The following is a 15,538-nucleotide window of genomic DNA, read 5'->3' as shown; positions in this document are numbered from 1 at the left end:
GGATGGAATCAGAGTTTGAGAAAGTCTGGCCTGTATAGAAAAAATTATGTCCTTATTTTCATATAGTAAGGCAAATAGTAGTTGCCATTAAGAGATTACAAAATGCTTTGCTTAATGAAAATATGCAGCAGTGTTTTTCAAATTTGGTGTCAGGCCTGGAAGCCATCTTTTACGTTTGGCCTTCAAGCTTGCCACATTTTCTACTGTGGGAAAATAGGAGGAGGGATTATATGGAGTATGGGTGATATATAGCCAAAATAACATTCTTTTCTCAGAGAGTCAAGGCCACCTTGCTCTGCAGCTGCGATGAAATGACTGAGAGGCATCTCCAGTTTTGGATGGTGCCTGATTGGACCATGTGACAGACATGTGGGCATTGGGCAAGGACTTGAACTTTCTTTTGGGTGGGGAAAACCGGGAAACTTTCTGATTCTGGTTTTCAGCCAATAAAGGTAAAGGTAAAGTTTCCTCTCGCACATGTGTGCTAGTCGTTCCCGACTCTAGGGAGTGGTGCTCATCTTGTTTCTAAGCCAAAGAGCCAGCGCTGTCCGAAGACGTTTCGGTGGTCATGTGGCCGGCATGACTAAAGGCTGAAGGCGTACAGAACACTCTTATCTTCCCACCAAAGTGGTCCCTATTTTTCTACTTGCATTTTTACGTGCTTTCGAACTGCTAGATTGGCAGAAGCTGGGACAAGTAACGGGAGCTCACTCCGTTACGCAGCCTTAGGGATTCGAACCACCAAACTGCTGACCTTTCTAATCAACAAGCTCAGCATCTTAGCCACTGAGCCACTGCGTCCCTTCATCTTCATTCAGCCAATATGACATCTCTAATAAAATGGAATTTTGAGGAAACTCAAGCCTCAGAGTCTTATTTTGTTGGGGGTGTTACTTAGAACCCTGACATCTCGCAGTTTTAAGATGAATGGACTTCAACTCCCAGAATTCCCTAGCCAGCATGTTGGGGTTGGGGAAATAGAGCAGTGGAATTCTATGAGTTGGCTGACTGTGGAATTCTGGGAGATGTAATCCACGCATCTTCAAGTAGCTAAGGTTGGGAAACACTGAAGTAGAGGAAACACTTCTTTAAGTAGAGGATACATTTATTTAAGTTTTCTTTTCTTCTTTAAGTTTTAGTTGGGAATAGGAGTTTGGAAAATGGGTTCGATTTTTTTCCCATAGAATGAAATCATGTATTTTATAACCAATGAATTCTCTTTAAAGAAAAACTGGAAGCATAATTAACATATAATACCTTGAATCAAAAGTATTTATTTGTATGTATGTGTACACACACACACACACACACACACACACACTAACCGAATTAGCCCTAATCAGAAACGAACTCCACAAGAAAAGATTCCTACTAGACCAAACCAACCAGGACCTACTCACTCTTCACCTCAAACTCAGCAACAAAATCCACCCAGCACTCTGGGACAAATCCAAACAACTAACCCTCTGGAGAGCTGAAACAGAAACCTCCTACAAGACAGACAAACACACCAACAAACTCCACAGACTAGAAAAACAACAGAAGCCCAACCCCCCCTCCATAGCAACTCATGAAACAAACAGTACACAACATATCAGACAGAACCCTCACCATAGCTGAACCAATGTCCTTTCCAGAGAATTCAACTTTGCAGTCACCCCCAAACACATCCCCACTGAAGACATCATATGTGGAGTTGAAGCTACACTCATCAAAATCAACCCAGATGAAGCCAATAAAATCAGACTTGCAGTCAGCAACGTCCTTTGCTCCAGTAATCTACCCAGAAGCAATTTACAACAACAAGAAGAAAAAGCACTCACCAACCTGAGGAAAGACAACAACATAATCATTCTCCCAGCAGACAAAGGAAATGCCACAGTGGTGATGAATACGTCTGACTACCAAGCCAAACTATCCAACCTACTCCAAGACCCTGCTTACAAACCTCTAAACACAGACCCCACCACTTACCTGGAAAAAACCACCAAATCCAAAATAAAAGCCTCTCCCATCAGTGAAGAGATCCATCAAAGAATCATCCCCAGAGAGAAATCTTCCAGATGCCCGAAACTCTACGGCCTCCCCAAGATACACAAAGAAGGAACACCACTCAGACCCATAGTCAGCTCCATAGGCTCACCTCTAGAGAATCTTGCCAAATTCCTCGCCAAACAATTCCAACCCTACGCAGAATCCATCACCTCACACGTACAAAACTCACTCCACTTCATAGAAACAATAAAGAAACAAAACCTACAACCCAGCGACCTACTCATGAGCTTCGATGTCGTATCGCTCTTCACCCAAGTGCCTATAAAAGAAGCCTTGACAGCTATCCAAAACAAACACAACCCCCTAAACACATCCTGGACCTGACCAACCACTGCCTAAGCAACACATACTTCATCCATAATGGACAAAGATACAAACAGGTAGAAGGAGCACCCATGGGATCACCCCTCTCACCCGTCATCGCAAACTTATACATGGAACATTTTGAAACTAATGCCTTAGTTAAATCTAAACCCAAACCCAAACTCTGGCTTAGATATGTTGATGACACTTTCGTGATTTAGCCACATGGGAAAGAAAAACTGGACAACTTCCTCACACAACAGCCTACCCCCCAAAATACAATTCACTATGGAAATAGAAGCAAACAACCAACTTCCCTTTCTGGATGTCCTAATCTACAAAAAACCCAATGGCTCCCTAGGACACACCATCTACCGGAAGAAAAAAACACACACCAACCGCTACTTAAACGCACAATCCTAAGACCCTCATCTCCAGAACCAAACGCCTAGCTGACAAAGACTACCCGAAAACTAAATTATACACTCTCACAAAAGTATTAATCGCCAACGGATTCCAAAGAAAAACAATTACCAACCTAATCCAAAGGGAGACTCCCCCCAAAAACGGAGACACAGAACAGGACAACGGCATCGCCCTCCTCCCTTACATCAAGGGCACCACAGATAAAATCAGCAAAATTCTCCACAAACACAATATCAAGATAGCCTTCAACACTGACCAAAAAATAGCCAACATCTTAACAAACCCCAAAGACAAAATCCAGCTAGAAAACCAAGGAATCTACGAAATACAATGCAAAATCTGCCCTGCAACATACATGGGACAAACGAACAGGAGAATAAATGCACACATCGCAGAACACAAGAACGCAGTAAGATAAAAAGAAAAAACTTCCTCCCTTTTCCAGCACCTTAAAGCTACAGGACATGAAATTAATTTTGAAGGAACCAGGTTAATCTCCAAAACTGAACCAACAAGAGAATAATTATGGAAGCTATTGAAATAGAGAAACACCCCCACAACATGAATAAACGTGACCATACCTCCTGCCTTACCAGACATCTGGAAACCAGCCCTAGTCAACAAACGAGCCCCACCCACCACCCAGGCCGTTACAATACAAAACAATAATGCACACACAGCCAGCACCAATCAGCACCAATCTACCAATCATGATACAACCACACAACCAATCATTCCACTTACTGAAACACACCCCCACCAAGATTTATAGAAAGACGGTAGCTCCGACCACACTTTAAGCCCAAAACCCAGCCTAAAGATGGCGAGTGAGACATCACCGAAACATTGTCAAGATAATCTCAATCTTACATGGGAAAAGACCCGAATACAACTGTGTGTGTGTGTGTGTGTGTGTGTGTGTGTATGTATATGTATATGTATATATATATGATGTATATGTATATGTATATGTATATGTATATGTATATATGCAGGTCTTGGCGTATTCAGGTCTTTTCCCATGTAAGATTGTCAGGATCTTGGTGACGTTTCGACGAGGTCACGCTCGTCATCTTCAGGCTGGTGCCTTTGGCTTCGTGCTTGTGCAAGCAAAGCGTGATCGGAGCTGCAGTTTTTCTATAAATATAGGTGGGTGGGTGTGGAATGTTGGCTTTGTTGCTTTAAACGGATTGGTTGGCTGTATTGTCACATCTTGATTGGTTGATGGAATTAATGTTTGGTGAGGGTGATTGGTGATGGTGTCCTGTGTTGTTCTGGGTCCTGTGTTGGTTTTTGTGGCTGGGACTCGTTTATTGACTAGGGCTAGTTTCCAGATGTCTGGTAGGCGGGAGGTATCATCACATTTATTCATGTTGTGGGGGTGTTTCTCTATTTCGATAGCTTCCATAATTATTCTCTTGTTGAAGTGTTCAGTTTTGGAGAGTAGTTTGGTTCCTTCAAAATCAATTTCATGTCCTGTTGCTTTAAGGTGCTGGAAAAGGGAGGAAGTTTTTTCTTCTTTTCTGACTGCGTTCATTTATTCTCCTATTAGTTTGTCCAATGTATGTGGCTAGGCAGATTTTGCATGGTATTTCATAGACTCCTTGGTTTTCTAGCTGGATCTTGTCTTTGGGTTTCTTAAGATCTTAATATATACATACACACAAACACACACCGTATTTTTCAGAGTATAAGTTGCACCTTTTTCCCCTCAAAAAAGAGGCTGAAAATCTGGGTGCTTCCTATACACTAAATATAGCATTTTTTTGCCTCCCGAAACCCCACCCCTTCACTAAAATGGCCATGCATAGCCTTTAGGAGGCTTTCAGAGTGCTCCTGGGGGCTGGGGAGGGCAGAAATGAGCGAAAAACTGGCCATTTTTTGCTCGTTTTTGGCCCCACCCCACCCCCCAGGAGCACTCTACAAGCCTCCTAAAGGCTATTCTTGCCCTTTTTTTGAAAAAAAGGGCCTGTTTTCATCATTTTGAAACTTTTTTTAAAAAATTTGCCTCTTCAAAATCTTGGTGCGTCTTATACTACGAAAAATACAGTATAAGTCCGTCATCCCTTCACAGCTTTGTTAAGGGATGGCTGGTGTGTATGAAATGTTTACTGTTACATATCTTATATGTAATAGTAAACATTCCACTAATTGTCATTAAAAGAATAAAATCAAGTCAACTAAGTAGACAATACAAAAAGACAGAACTGTGACATTAGCAACCCTGGGACAATTAACATTTCTTGAACCTCCTTCTATATTGTTATTAGGAAAGCCATGATTTTTACCTAGTGATAATGGATGCCAATGATTTAAAAGCAATATCCATAACAATGCAGTAATATATGAATAGATACTTTTCTAAATGGCACAAGAACTGGATATGTTTAGCCTAAAGAAGAAAAGATAAACAAGAAAGATGGCAACAACCTTTAAATTTCTTGAAGGGTTATCACAGAAAGAGGGTACATATTTATTCTCCATAATTCTCAAAACAGGATAAGGGGCAGCGCATGGAAACTTTTCAGAGTGGGATACAAACACAAAATAAGGTGGAATTTCCTGATTGTGAGAACAACTAAACAGTAGAACAGCCTGCTGCTCCATCTTCAAAGACTTTCAAACAGGATAGCTATTTGTCTGGGATGTTATATGGATTCATGTGGCATGATCTAGAACTCGGGTGTCAAACTGGCAGCCCGCGGGCCGGATGCATCACATACAGGCCACGCCCACTCCAGCTCCCCCAATGGGAAAACCGTCGCGAAACGTCATGAGACAACAACATGACGCCGCGAGTTGGACACCTGTGATGTAGAAGCTCTCCAAGGTCCCTTCCAACATTATTATTTTACAAATACGTTTCATGTTAAGTTGATAAAAAAAATCAACAATACTGATAACAGGATTTAATAAATGAAACGCTTCATTGCCATCATGAGCCAGCACAACAGGAATCAGCAGTCCAAAATACGCAAATTGATCTACTTTGTGATGAATCATCACTGATCATTTTGAGATCTGCGTGCCACATTTCTGTGGATTAAAAGTCACAATAAATCCAGCTATCCGTACAACTGTTGCAATTATTCATTTATGTTTACTGGTCGGCTTCCTTTCAGGAAGAAACTAATTTTGGGAGGAAGGGGGGCGGAAATGGATACTTAAAATGCAATATTGGATTATATAGTATGATACTATGCTACACTGCACCATAGTTTACCAATGACCTTCAATGAAGACCTTTGTCCTCTATTGGATTGATTCATATTGATGTATATCTCTATCTTATAATTGTCTGTCTCCCACAAGACCATTTGCAACTAATAGGAATGGTAGACAAACAAAATGTGGCAGATACTAAGCTAGAGAAAGCTTTTAAAAACTTCATGCTCACAAAGTGTAATGTACAACCTAGTGCCAATTACCCAGATTATTTTTACAACACGTTGGCTAGATCTTAACTGCAATAAAAAACGTTTATAAGGCTTTTTTAGTCCATTACTAAAGATTATCTCAGTAATTGTTTAAAACCATGTGCTGGGGAACATTAAAAATGAGGTGGGAGAAACTGAGAAATGGTCACTGGCATAAAATTGCACAGCTACAGGAAATCAATCTCAGTAGCTTTTACAAAGAAGGAAATAACTAGGATTACTGGGTGTGCCTCACAGCCTTCCATTTTCCATCACAGTATCCAAGGCGACTTACTTTCTGGTTGCTTTTCATTTGGTGTTATAGATCGCACAAAATCTTGTGGGGTCATAAATACTTCTGAATCTCCATGCTCACTGATGATTTTCAATGTGGCAAAGTATCGAAAGATTTTATCTGGAGTAGAGTAAGCTCGGATCCTGTTTTCATATTCCATCACCTAAAAAGAAAATACTGGATGTGAAAATTCTCTCAATTCCAATAGCTTAGCCATATTTTTTTAAAAGGTAAGTGATGTTTTGACAGAAATATATAATTATATGTAAAGGCCCAAGCTGAATTGATAAGATCTATTTATCTATCAGTATTATGAATCTACCCTCCAGGCAAGAGACATAAAAGCCAAATTAGGTTTCAGTTTTGAAATAGTGGGACATTCTGAAAAAATGAAAACAGATTAAGCATAAAGACAACAGAGCAGACAACAAAACAGCACCATAATGAAGAAATAATTAGGAGAAGGCAGTTAAAATTGGCATTGAAATAAAAGTGACAATCAGCCCTATTTTGTGAGTAAAGCTTTTCCAATAAGAAAATACCATCACAGTTTAACTCCCCTGCCTCTTTCCAATCAATCAAATCAATCAAAATGAATTCTCGATCCAAGACCAAATGCAATAAAAGACCAGCATATGATACAATAATAACCATAAAAGAAAAAGAAAAATTGCAAGAAAATTCTAAAGCAAGTGGTTATCAGCATGGAAAAGTAAATAGATAGTGCAGAGAAGAGCAACCAGGGTGTTTAGGGGACTGGAGACTAAAACATACGATGAACGGTTGCAGGAACTGGGCATGGCTAGTCGAGTGAAGAGAAGGACCAGGGGGAGACATGATAGCAGCGTTCCAATAGTTGAAGAGTTGTCACAGAGAGGAAAGGGGTCAAGCTATTTTCCAAGACACCCGAAGACCAGACAAGGAATAAGGGATGGAAACTGAACAAGGAGAAAGAACCTAGAAAGAAGGATACACTTTCTGACAGTGAGAGCAATCACCCAATGGAACAGCTTGCCTTTGGAAGTTGTGGGAGCTTCATCACTGGAAGCTTTCAAGAAGAGACTGGACTGCAATCTGTCAGAAATGATGTGGTAGAGTCTCCTGCTTGGGTATGGGGGTTGGACTAGATGATCTACAAGATCTAGTGGAAGCATGGCAATTCCAAAGTGATGATCCATTTGACTCCGCCCTCAAGCTCAACCTAGTCATCTCCTACAAAGCACAGCTTGGGTGGTTGCTGCCAGGTGGGGAAAGGTGCATGAGGGTACATTGGTGACCAGAGAGGTGTAGCAATGAGCACAACTAGGCTTGACAAGGTGCACAACCAGTGGTAGGATTCCAAATGTTTTCCTATCAGTTTTATGCGAGTGTGCTTGGCGCATGTGCGCAGCACTTGAAGACCGCCCTTGGTGTCAGCGCTGGTGAGCTGAGATCTGCTCTGCCGCGCGAATCAGCTAAGCTAAAAAAAACAAGGGACTATAGGACAGGGAACGACAGGGGAGGGAGGGAGGGGCCAACCAGAGGTGGTATTTGCCGGTTCTCTGAACTACACAAAATTTCCGCTATCGGTTTGCTCGAACCGATCCGAACTGGCTGAATACTACTTCTGTGCACAACGGTGTGCACGTGGCAGGATGAGCACAGTGTGAGTATTGGGGAGGATGCACGAGGATCTGTGGGTTGCTGGTGAGGCACACCACAAGTGCAGAGAAGCTATGGGAGGTTGCCTGGTTGGAGACACTTATCCAAGCCACTCGCGATCTTCTGTCCAACCCCATGACTTGGATTCTGATAAGCTAATTGATCATTCCACGCCTGTTTATTTCCCACAGGAGACATTCTGCTGAGATAGAATAATTTGATTTAGAAATGATTGGACAAAATAACTCCTTAACAATAACAACATGGATTGATGCCTGCTGTCTATATGACCTTGGGGGAATGAAGGGAGGAGATACTGCCTAGGAAACAACTGGAGAACCAGAGGCCGAGCTTAGACCCCAGGGTCTTAACAGTCAGAGACAGAAACATAGGAAGGACCCAGCCTAATGGATCAAGCAGTTAAAAGTGGCAGAGAAAAGTTTGTACTTTCAGGCTTGCAAGATTGATGTCAGCTCCTCCCCTGGTAAAGCAGACAGGAAACAGAATTAGATGAACAAATTCTACTTTCTCATAAGGCTACATTAACACAATCTTGCAAGTCATCCACACATATTTAGAGAGAATCATTTCAATGGCAACAAATGAATAAAAGGACACTTGTAGACTTCCAGAAAAGAGTTCTTCTTTTCTCTTCTGTGCCATAGTTCTCAACTGGCTGATGAAAAAAAAAACAGAATATATCTTTATAATGCCTTGGTAAGGCCACATTTGTAATACTGCATCTAGCTTTGGTCGCCACGATGTAAAAAAGATGTTGAGATTCTAGAAACAGTGCAGAGAAGAGCAACAAAGATGATTGGGGGACTGGAGGCTAAAACATAAGAAGAATGGTTGTTGGAACTGGAAAAGAAGGCCTAGGGGTGACACGATATCAGTGTTCCAATATCTCAGAGGTTGCCACAAAGAAGAGGGAGTCAAGCTATTCTACAAAGCACCTGAGGACAAGACGAGAAGTGATGGGTGGGAACTAATCAAGGAGAGAAGCAACTTAGAACTAAGGAGACATTTCCTGACAGTTAGAACAATTCATCAGTGGAACAACTTGCCTCCAAAGGTTGTAAATGTTCCAAAATTAGAAGTTTTTAAGAAGAAATTGGATAACCATTTGTCTGAAGTACTGTAGGGTTTCTTGCCTAAGCAGGAGGTTGGACTAGAAGACCTCCAAGGTCCCTTCCAACTCTGCTCTTCTCTTCTCTTCCATATGCTTCCTTCACCCTCAAGCCCAAAGCCTCATTCTTTTCTAAGAAAGGACAGCATTGAATTTTGAGACCGCTACAAATGTGATTAGGACTCCTTATTTACTCTGAATGAATTTAAATTCCCAGAGCCTATATCTTATAGTACTAAAACACTTCATGATGGCCTGAACATTTTTATATTACTATTACAAAATCTTGAATAATTACTGAAGTACCAAATGATTGGAGGAGAAACAAAGTTCTCCCAATTTTCAAAAAGGACAAAAACAGAAATTATTTAGTTCAATCCTGATACTTGGGAAGTTTCTGAAATGTATTGTAAAGTCAATGATGTTTTAAGTGCGCAGTCAGAGAGAGGATAGGGAGTCCTGGTTTGATAATAGTACCTGTCCAAAATCATGGTATAGTAAGCAGTTGATTGCAGCCTAAACACGACACAGCGAATGTGATATGACTACAAAAAATGGTAAGGGCAATTTTAGGTTGCATTCAAAGAAATATGATTTCCAGTTCATTCTAATCACAACACTGCTCAGATCTCATTGTAAGTGCTAAATCCAATTTCGAGCACCATGCTTTAATAATTCAGACAAACTGGAAAATGTTCAGAGAAAGGCAACAAGGATGACAAGGAAACTAGAATTAAGTCTTATGAAAAGATATACAAGGACATATTTGGCTCTGAGATGGCTTTTGTATTCCAGCTTGATTTTCAAACACCTAAAAAGATGCACAAAGAGAGTAAAGATTTTTATGATTCCGAAATGTAGAAGACAGAATAGTTAATCTCAATTAAAGACTTCAGCTAACTATTAGGGGAAGAAACCTCTAATAATATGACAAATGCCACAGTGGAATCAATTACCAAAACAGATGGGGGGATTTTTCTTATTAGAGACTGGACAGTCATTTATGCAAAAATTATTTAATTTCCTGCACTAACTTCATGGCTTAAATGTCACCTATCAAAACTAGGATGCCACAATTCGCTCATTCAAACTCGGGGGGGGGGGGGGAATCCAAAATCCAAACCCCATCCACATGTATGAATAATTATTCATTTGATTTGCATCCTGGTTCAAATCTTTCTTTCCTGTCCTTGTCACCCTCAAAAATATTTGTGGGATTATTAGAGATTAAAGCACTAAACTAGAAAGCAAGGGACCGTGAGTTCAAGGCCCCACCTTTCCCATGAAAGTCAGTGGGATGTCTTTGGATCAGTCACTCTCTCTTAGCCCAACCTACCTCACTGAGTTGTTGTGATAGCGGTAAAAATAGGAGGAGGAAGGAGTGTTGGTTGTTTGTCACCTTGAGTTATTTGTAAAAACACTAAAGACATGATATCTCTCTATATAAAAATGGCTGTGTGTGTATATATGTTCCAGCATAACTCTGGAACACCTCAAGCAATTTCAACCAAACTTGGTAAATAGATGATTTACTCTCTGGAGAAAAATACTGTGGGGGTAAGACACCCCTAACTCCCCTCAGTGTGCGTGTGTCCTGGCACGCAGGTGGCATGCAGAGTCCAACTTAGCTCCACTGCCCATGTGTCATGCCTCCTGCTGGCGAGCTGATTTTCGGGTCTCTGCCACACATGCCCAGGGGGTGGGGTGGGGGGGAGCACAGGGTTGTGTGGCACGATCCCCCCCACAGCCTGTTTTTTCTCCCAGGAGACAGCAGGGATGCCTACTAGGCTCAAAATGGGCCACTGGGGAGAGGATCATGCGCGCATGCATGGGAGACGGGGAAAGCGAGGTGTGTGTGTGTGTGTGTTGCGCAACAATATAGATATCATTCTTCCTTTTCCTGTCCAATGCAGTGTTACCTCCGGTCACAACTGTAATCTGTTCCAGGACTTCGGTCAGCACCCGATTTGGTTGTGACCGATAGCAAGACTGACTGTGCACGTGCGCGCACACACAAAAAGGTGCGGCAGGGAAAATCGCTGTGGCTCTGTTTGATCGGCACCCGAGAGGATGTGTTCGTGAACAGAGTGAAACATTTAGCGGATTTTTAGGTCCGATTTGGTCGTGGTCAGAACCTTTTGTGACCTGAGGTCCCGCTGTACAGGATTAGGAAAAATAAATACCGCTGAGTTATCCGCTAGTAAAAAATAAAAATAAATGACCTGTCAAAAGGTTGCTCTTGACCATTTATTCAAATAAATGCAGTTTAATAAAGACATACCTTACGGTCTCGAAATCCAGAACGCTGCTTTTTCTTCTTTCCTTCTGCCTGAGAAACGTTATTGGACTCTAGAGCTTTCTCTTCATCGCTCCCTTCATTGGCTACTTCTCTGTCTTTCATTTTCTCATCCGTCCTGTGCACGTCATGATTCACAGAAGGTGATGCTTCTGCCTGGGCTCTAAGATTAAAAGGAGGGAGGAAAGTCCTTCTGATTATTTAAAATGCCCACAAGAAAACACAGAAGTGAATGACCTTAATCCTGACTGTGCAAACTAGTCAAAACAGGTGATTTACGAAGCTCATTATCCCGGACAAAACACCTTTTTCTTCCCAAAGTGTTAAAATAATACGGTAGTTGCAAGGTTCACACTGCTATTCCCAGTTGTCTCTACCTGCATATGTTTTCCTCTGCTGGTGCCAAGCACAAGGTCAGCTTTCAAAGGACGTAGCTGTTTTGACACTTTGAAGACAGATGTTGCATCCTCATACAGAAATTCTTGCAAAGGGCCTGTTCTAGGAATTCTTGGGTTTATTAACTAGAGACAAACTTCTCCGCCTTTCCAGAAGCTTGCACAGCTGCTTCTCAACCTGCCCCCAGTTGCTTATGAAGCATTTATAAGTAGTTGAATTTATGAAGCAGTTTAAATGAGTCTGGAAAAAAACATGCAACTGCTTTAATTCTTCCAAGAAAGGTGCTTTGTCTAAGTTCCTGTGAGTTGTGAAGCACTTCTTTTCAAGGATTTGCGTAGCAATAATACAAATACAATTGAGAGGGCATCAGACCCTCTCAATTCCTGGCAAATGGAGGTAGTGACACATTTTATTTTCCTGGGCTCCAAGATCACCGCAGATGAGGACTGCAGCCAAGAAATTAAAAGAAGCTTGTTCCTGGGGAGGAAAGCTATGGCAAATCTAGACAGCATACTAAAAAGCAGAGCCAACAAAAGTGTGTATAGTCAACGCTATGGTTTTCCCAGTTGCAATGTATGGCTGCGAAAGTCAGACCATAAGGAAGGCTGAGCGCCAAAGAATTGAGGCCTTTGAACTATGCTGGAGAAGACTCCTGCGAGTCCCTTGGACTGCAAGGTGATCAAACCAGTTAGTCCTAGAGGAGATCAACCCTGGCTGCTCTTTAGAAGGCCAGATCCTGAAGATGAAACTCAAATACTTTGGCCACCTAATGAGAAGGAAGGACTCACTGGAGAAGAGCCTAATGCTGGGAAAGATTGAAGGCAAAGGAAGAAGGGAACGACAGAGAATGAGGTGGCTGGATGGAGTCACTGAAGTAGTAGGCATGAGATTAAATGGACTCCGGGGGATGATAAAGGATAGGAAGGCCTGGAGAAATGTTGTCCATGGAGTTGTGATGGGTTGGACACGACTTCGCAACTAATGACAACAACAATACAAATTTTGGTTTGAGTTATATGAAGATTCCTCGGTTTTTATGTCATGCATAAGTTGGGCTCAATTCAAGCAAGGAATTCTATAACGAAGGAAGTACTGAATGGAAGAAAAAGTCAAGTTTGGAAACTGTGTGTTGCCTTAGCATCTGGACATTCATGAGCAATAAGCAACGTCTGAAGGTAACTGCTGAAATAGGTCACTGATCATTTAACAATATGCCACAGAGAAGTTTGCTGCAAAAAAAGCAGCATGCAATATAACACAGCAATAACTGAAAGTTATCTATGTAATTTGAATAGTTCTCTCTAAATGTTTAGGCACATGAACAAAAGTTGCAAGTATAAATCTTAAATTGGCAGGGTTGTTAAGGAAATCCACTCTAGTGTAGGTTAACTGTTATCTTGATTACTATTTTGTTAATTACTAACCCGGTGTTGACTGGGTATTTATTTATAGGGGGGAAATGTTTGGACCATACATAGTTTCCAATGTTGGATTTTCTCCCTTACCAAAGGGAGCCCCCTTGTGGAGTACTGTGAAGCTGTTACCATAGCAACTCCACTGTGCTGTACAGTAGCAGCCATTTTACAGCAGTACAGTAGAAGCCATTTTAAGGCACAACAGGCTGTATTGTAACAGAATACACGCCCTGAGGGGTGTTAGGAATGTCTTACCCCCACAGTATTTGTTTCCAGAGAGTAAGTCATCTGTGTACCAAGTTTGGTTGAAATTGTTCAAGGCGTTCCAGAGTTATGCTGGAGCATGCACACACACACACACACACACACACACACACACAATCATTTATTTGTATATGTATAAGTATATATTAATTGATCTAATTGAAGTTTAACTAAATTTTGTCAATGACAACTGCTTAGCAAAATGCAATAGATGTTTTTCTGTTTACTATTTGCCTATGCAAAAATGCATCCTGCATACCTCTTTAAAGACGGATGTTGGAAGCCAATGAAGAAAAGGTCCTTGATTATAGAGGATATAAATATAGGGGGGAATAACCAAGGGACTATAATTTTGTACATATGAACAATAGAGAGAACAAAAGCAAGAACAGTGAGAGGTACCACATCAAATCCAGAGCACAGAATGAGCTAATTAAGGAAAAAATGATAACTCCACAAAATTCCTGTGGATGATGATATTCAGACTCAAAAATAAATATTGGGGCAACCCTTCACCGTAGTGACAAAAACAGGTGACCACAGAAAGGAAAACAATTTTGCAATAAATTTAGCAAGTACCCAGGATGTGACAGAGAATCAAATTTACTAAGTCAATTGAAAAGTAGACGGCTATCAAACTGTTTTTCCCTCAAAATTAGGCATTTATCTGTACATTGACTTAAGAAAAATCTTACAAGAATAAAATCACTGATAAAAAGGAAATAGAAAGTCAAGGAGACATGTTTTAGAACTTTTCACCTGTGCCATGAAATCAACTTTGTGTCAGGGTTCCAAATAGCATCCAAAAGTAAATCAGAGTCCAAGGCAAAGCAAAGATCCAATTTATTAAGAGAGCCAAGTTGGCACATCTGGGAAAACCCAAATTTGAAAGCTTCCAGGTTTTCCCCACTTAGTTGAAAGTTCAAGATCTTGCCCCACACCCACAAATTCATCACATGGTCCAATCTCCCAGTGCCATGCTGGCAGTTCCACCCATCCAGTTCCGGTCAGATGCAGAGGTGCAGAGACAAAGGATGACCTTGGCTTTCTAGAAGGAATTTTGTTTTGGCTACATAGCATCTAACTCCTTATAACCCCTCCTCACATTTTCCCACAGCTGAAAATACATAGTAGAATAATAGAAAGTGTGGCAGGCCAAAGAGCCAAAAGAAAGATGTTTGCAGGTCTGACACTTTGATTTCTTTAAAGAGATTTACAAAAATGATCATATTTAGGTGAGTCCCTATTTCACTAAAAAAAATTGTCAACAGTGATGTCTATAAACACATACTGAACTGCTACAGGTAGTCCTTGACTTACAATTATTTGTTGAGTGGCTGTTCAAAGTCACAACAGTGCTGAAAAAAGTGACAACTGGTTCGTGCATTTGCAATCACTGCAGCATTCCCATAGTCCTGTGATCAAAATTCAACCAATTGGTAATTGGCTTATATTTATGATGGGTGCAAGCATCCCGGAAGTAATGTGATTGCCATTTGCAACCTTTCCATTAGGAAGTAAAGTCAACAGGGGAAACTAGATTATCTTAACAACCGTATAACAATTGCAGAGATTTGCTTAATAACCGTGGCAAAAGAGGTCATAAAATTGGCTGTGACTCACTTAACAACCTTTTGGCTTAGCAAACAGTAACTCTGGTCTCAATTGTGGTTCTAATTTGAGAGCCATGGTGGCGCAGTGGTTAGAATGCAGTATTGCAGGCTAATTCTGCTGACTGCCAGCAGTTCGATCCTGACCGGCTCAAGATTGACTCGGTCTTCCATCCTTCCAAGGTCAGTAAAATGAGGACCCAGATTGTTGGAGGCAATAGGCTGACTCTGTAAATTGCTTAGAGAGGGGCTGTAAAGCACTGTGAAGACCACTTCACATAAGCCTAAGTGC

General features: G+C 41.2%; 1 protein-coding gene across 1 annotated transcript in view; it reads right to left on the bottom strand.

The window, feature by feature from the left end:
• MICU1 (mitochondrial calcium uptake 1) overlaps window positions 1-15,538 on the bottom strand; it is a 205,935-nt gene that overhangs the window by 120,587 nt on the left and 69,810 nt on the right. The window contains exons 3-4 of the mRNA XM_081955835.1: window positions 11,547-11,724; window positions 6,496-6,658 (exon numbers count right to left, since the gene is read on the bottom strand). Of these exons, the coding sequence (XP_081811961.1) occupies window positions 6,496-6,658; window positions 11,547-11,724 (341 nt within the window). The remainder of the gene's footprint in view (window positions 1-6,495; window positions 6,659-11,546; window positions 11,725-15,538) is intronic.

The sequence above is a fragment of the Natrix helvetica genome, assembly GCF_964273705.1.
Source record: "Natrix helvetica genome assembly, chromosome: 5".
Lineage (NCBI taxonomy): Eukaryota > Metazoa > Chordata > Lepidosauria > Squamata > Natricidae > Natrix > Natrix helvetica.
This window is presented reverse-complemented; position numbering and strand designations above follow the sequence as displayed.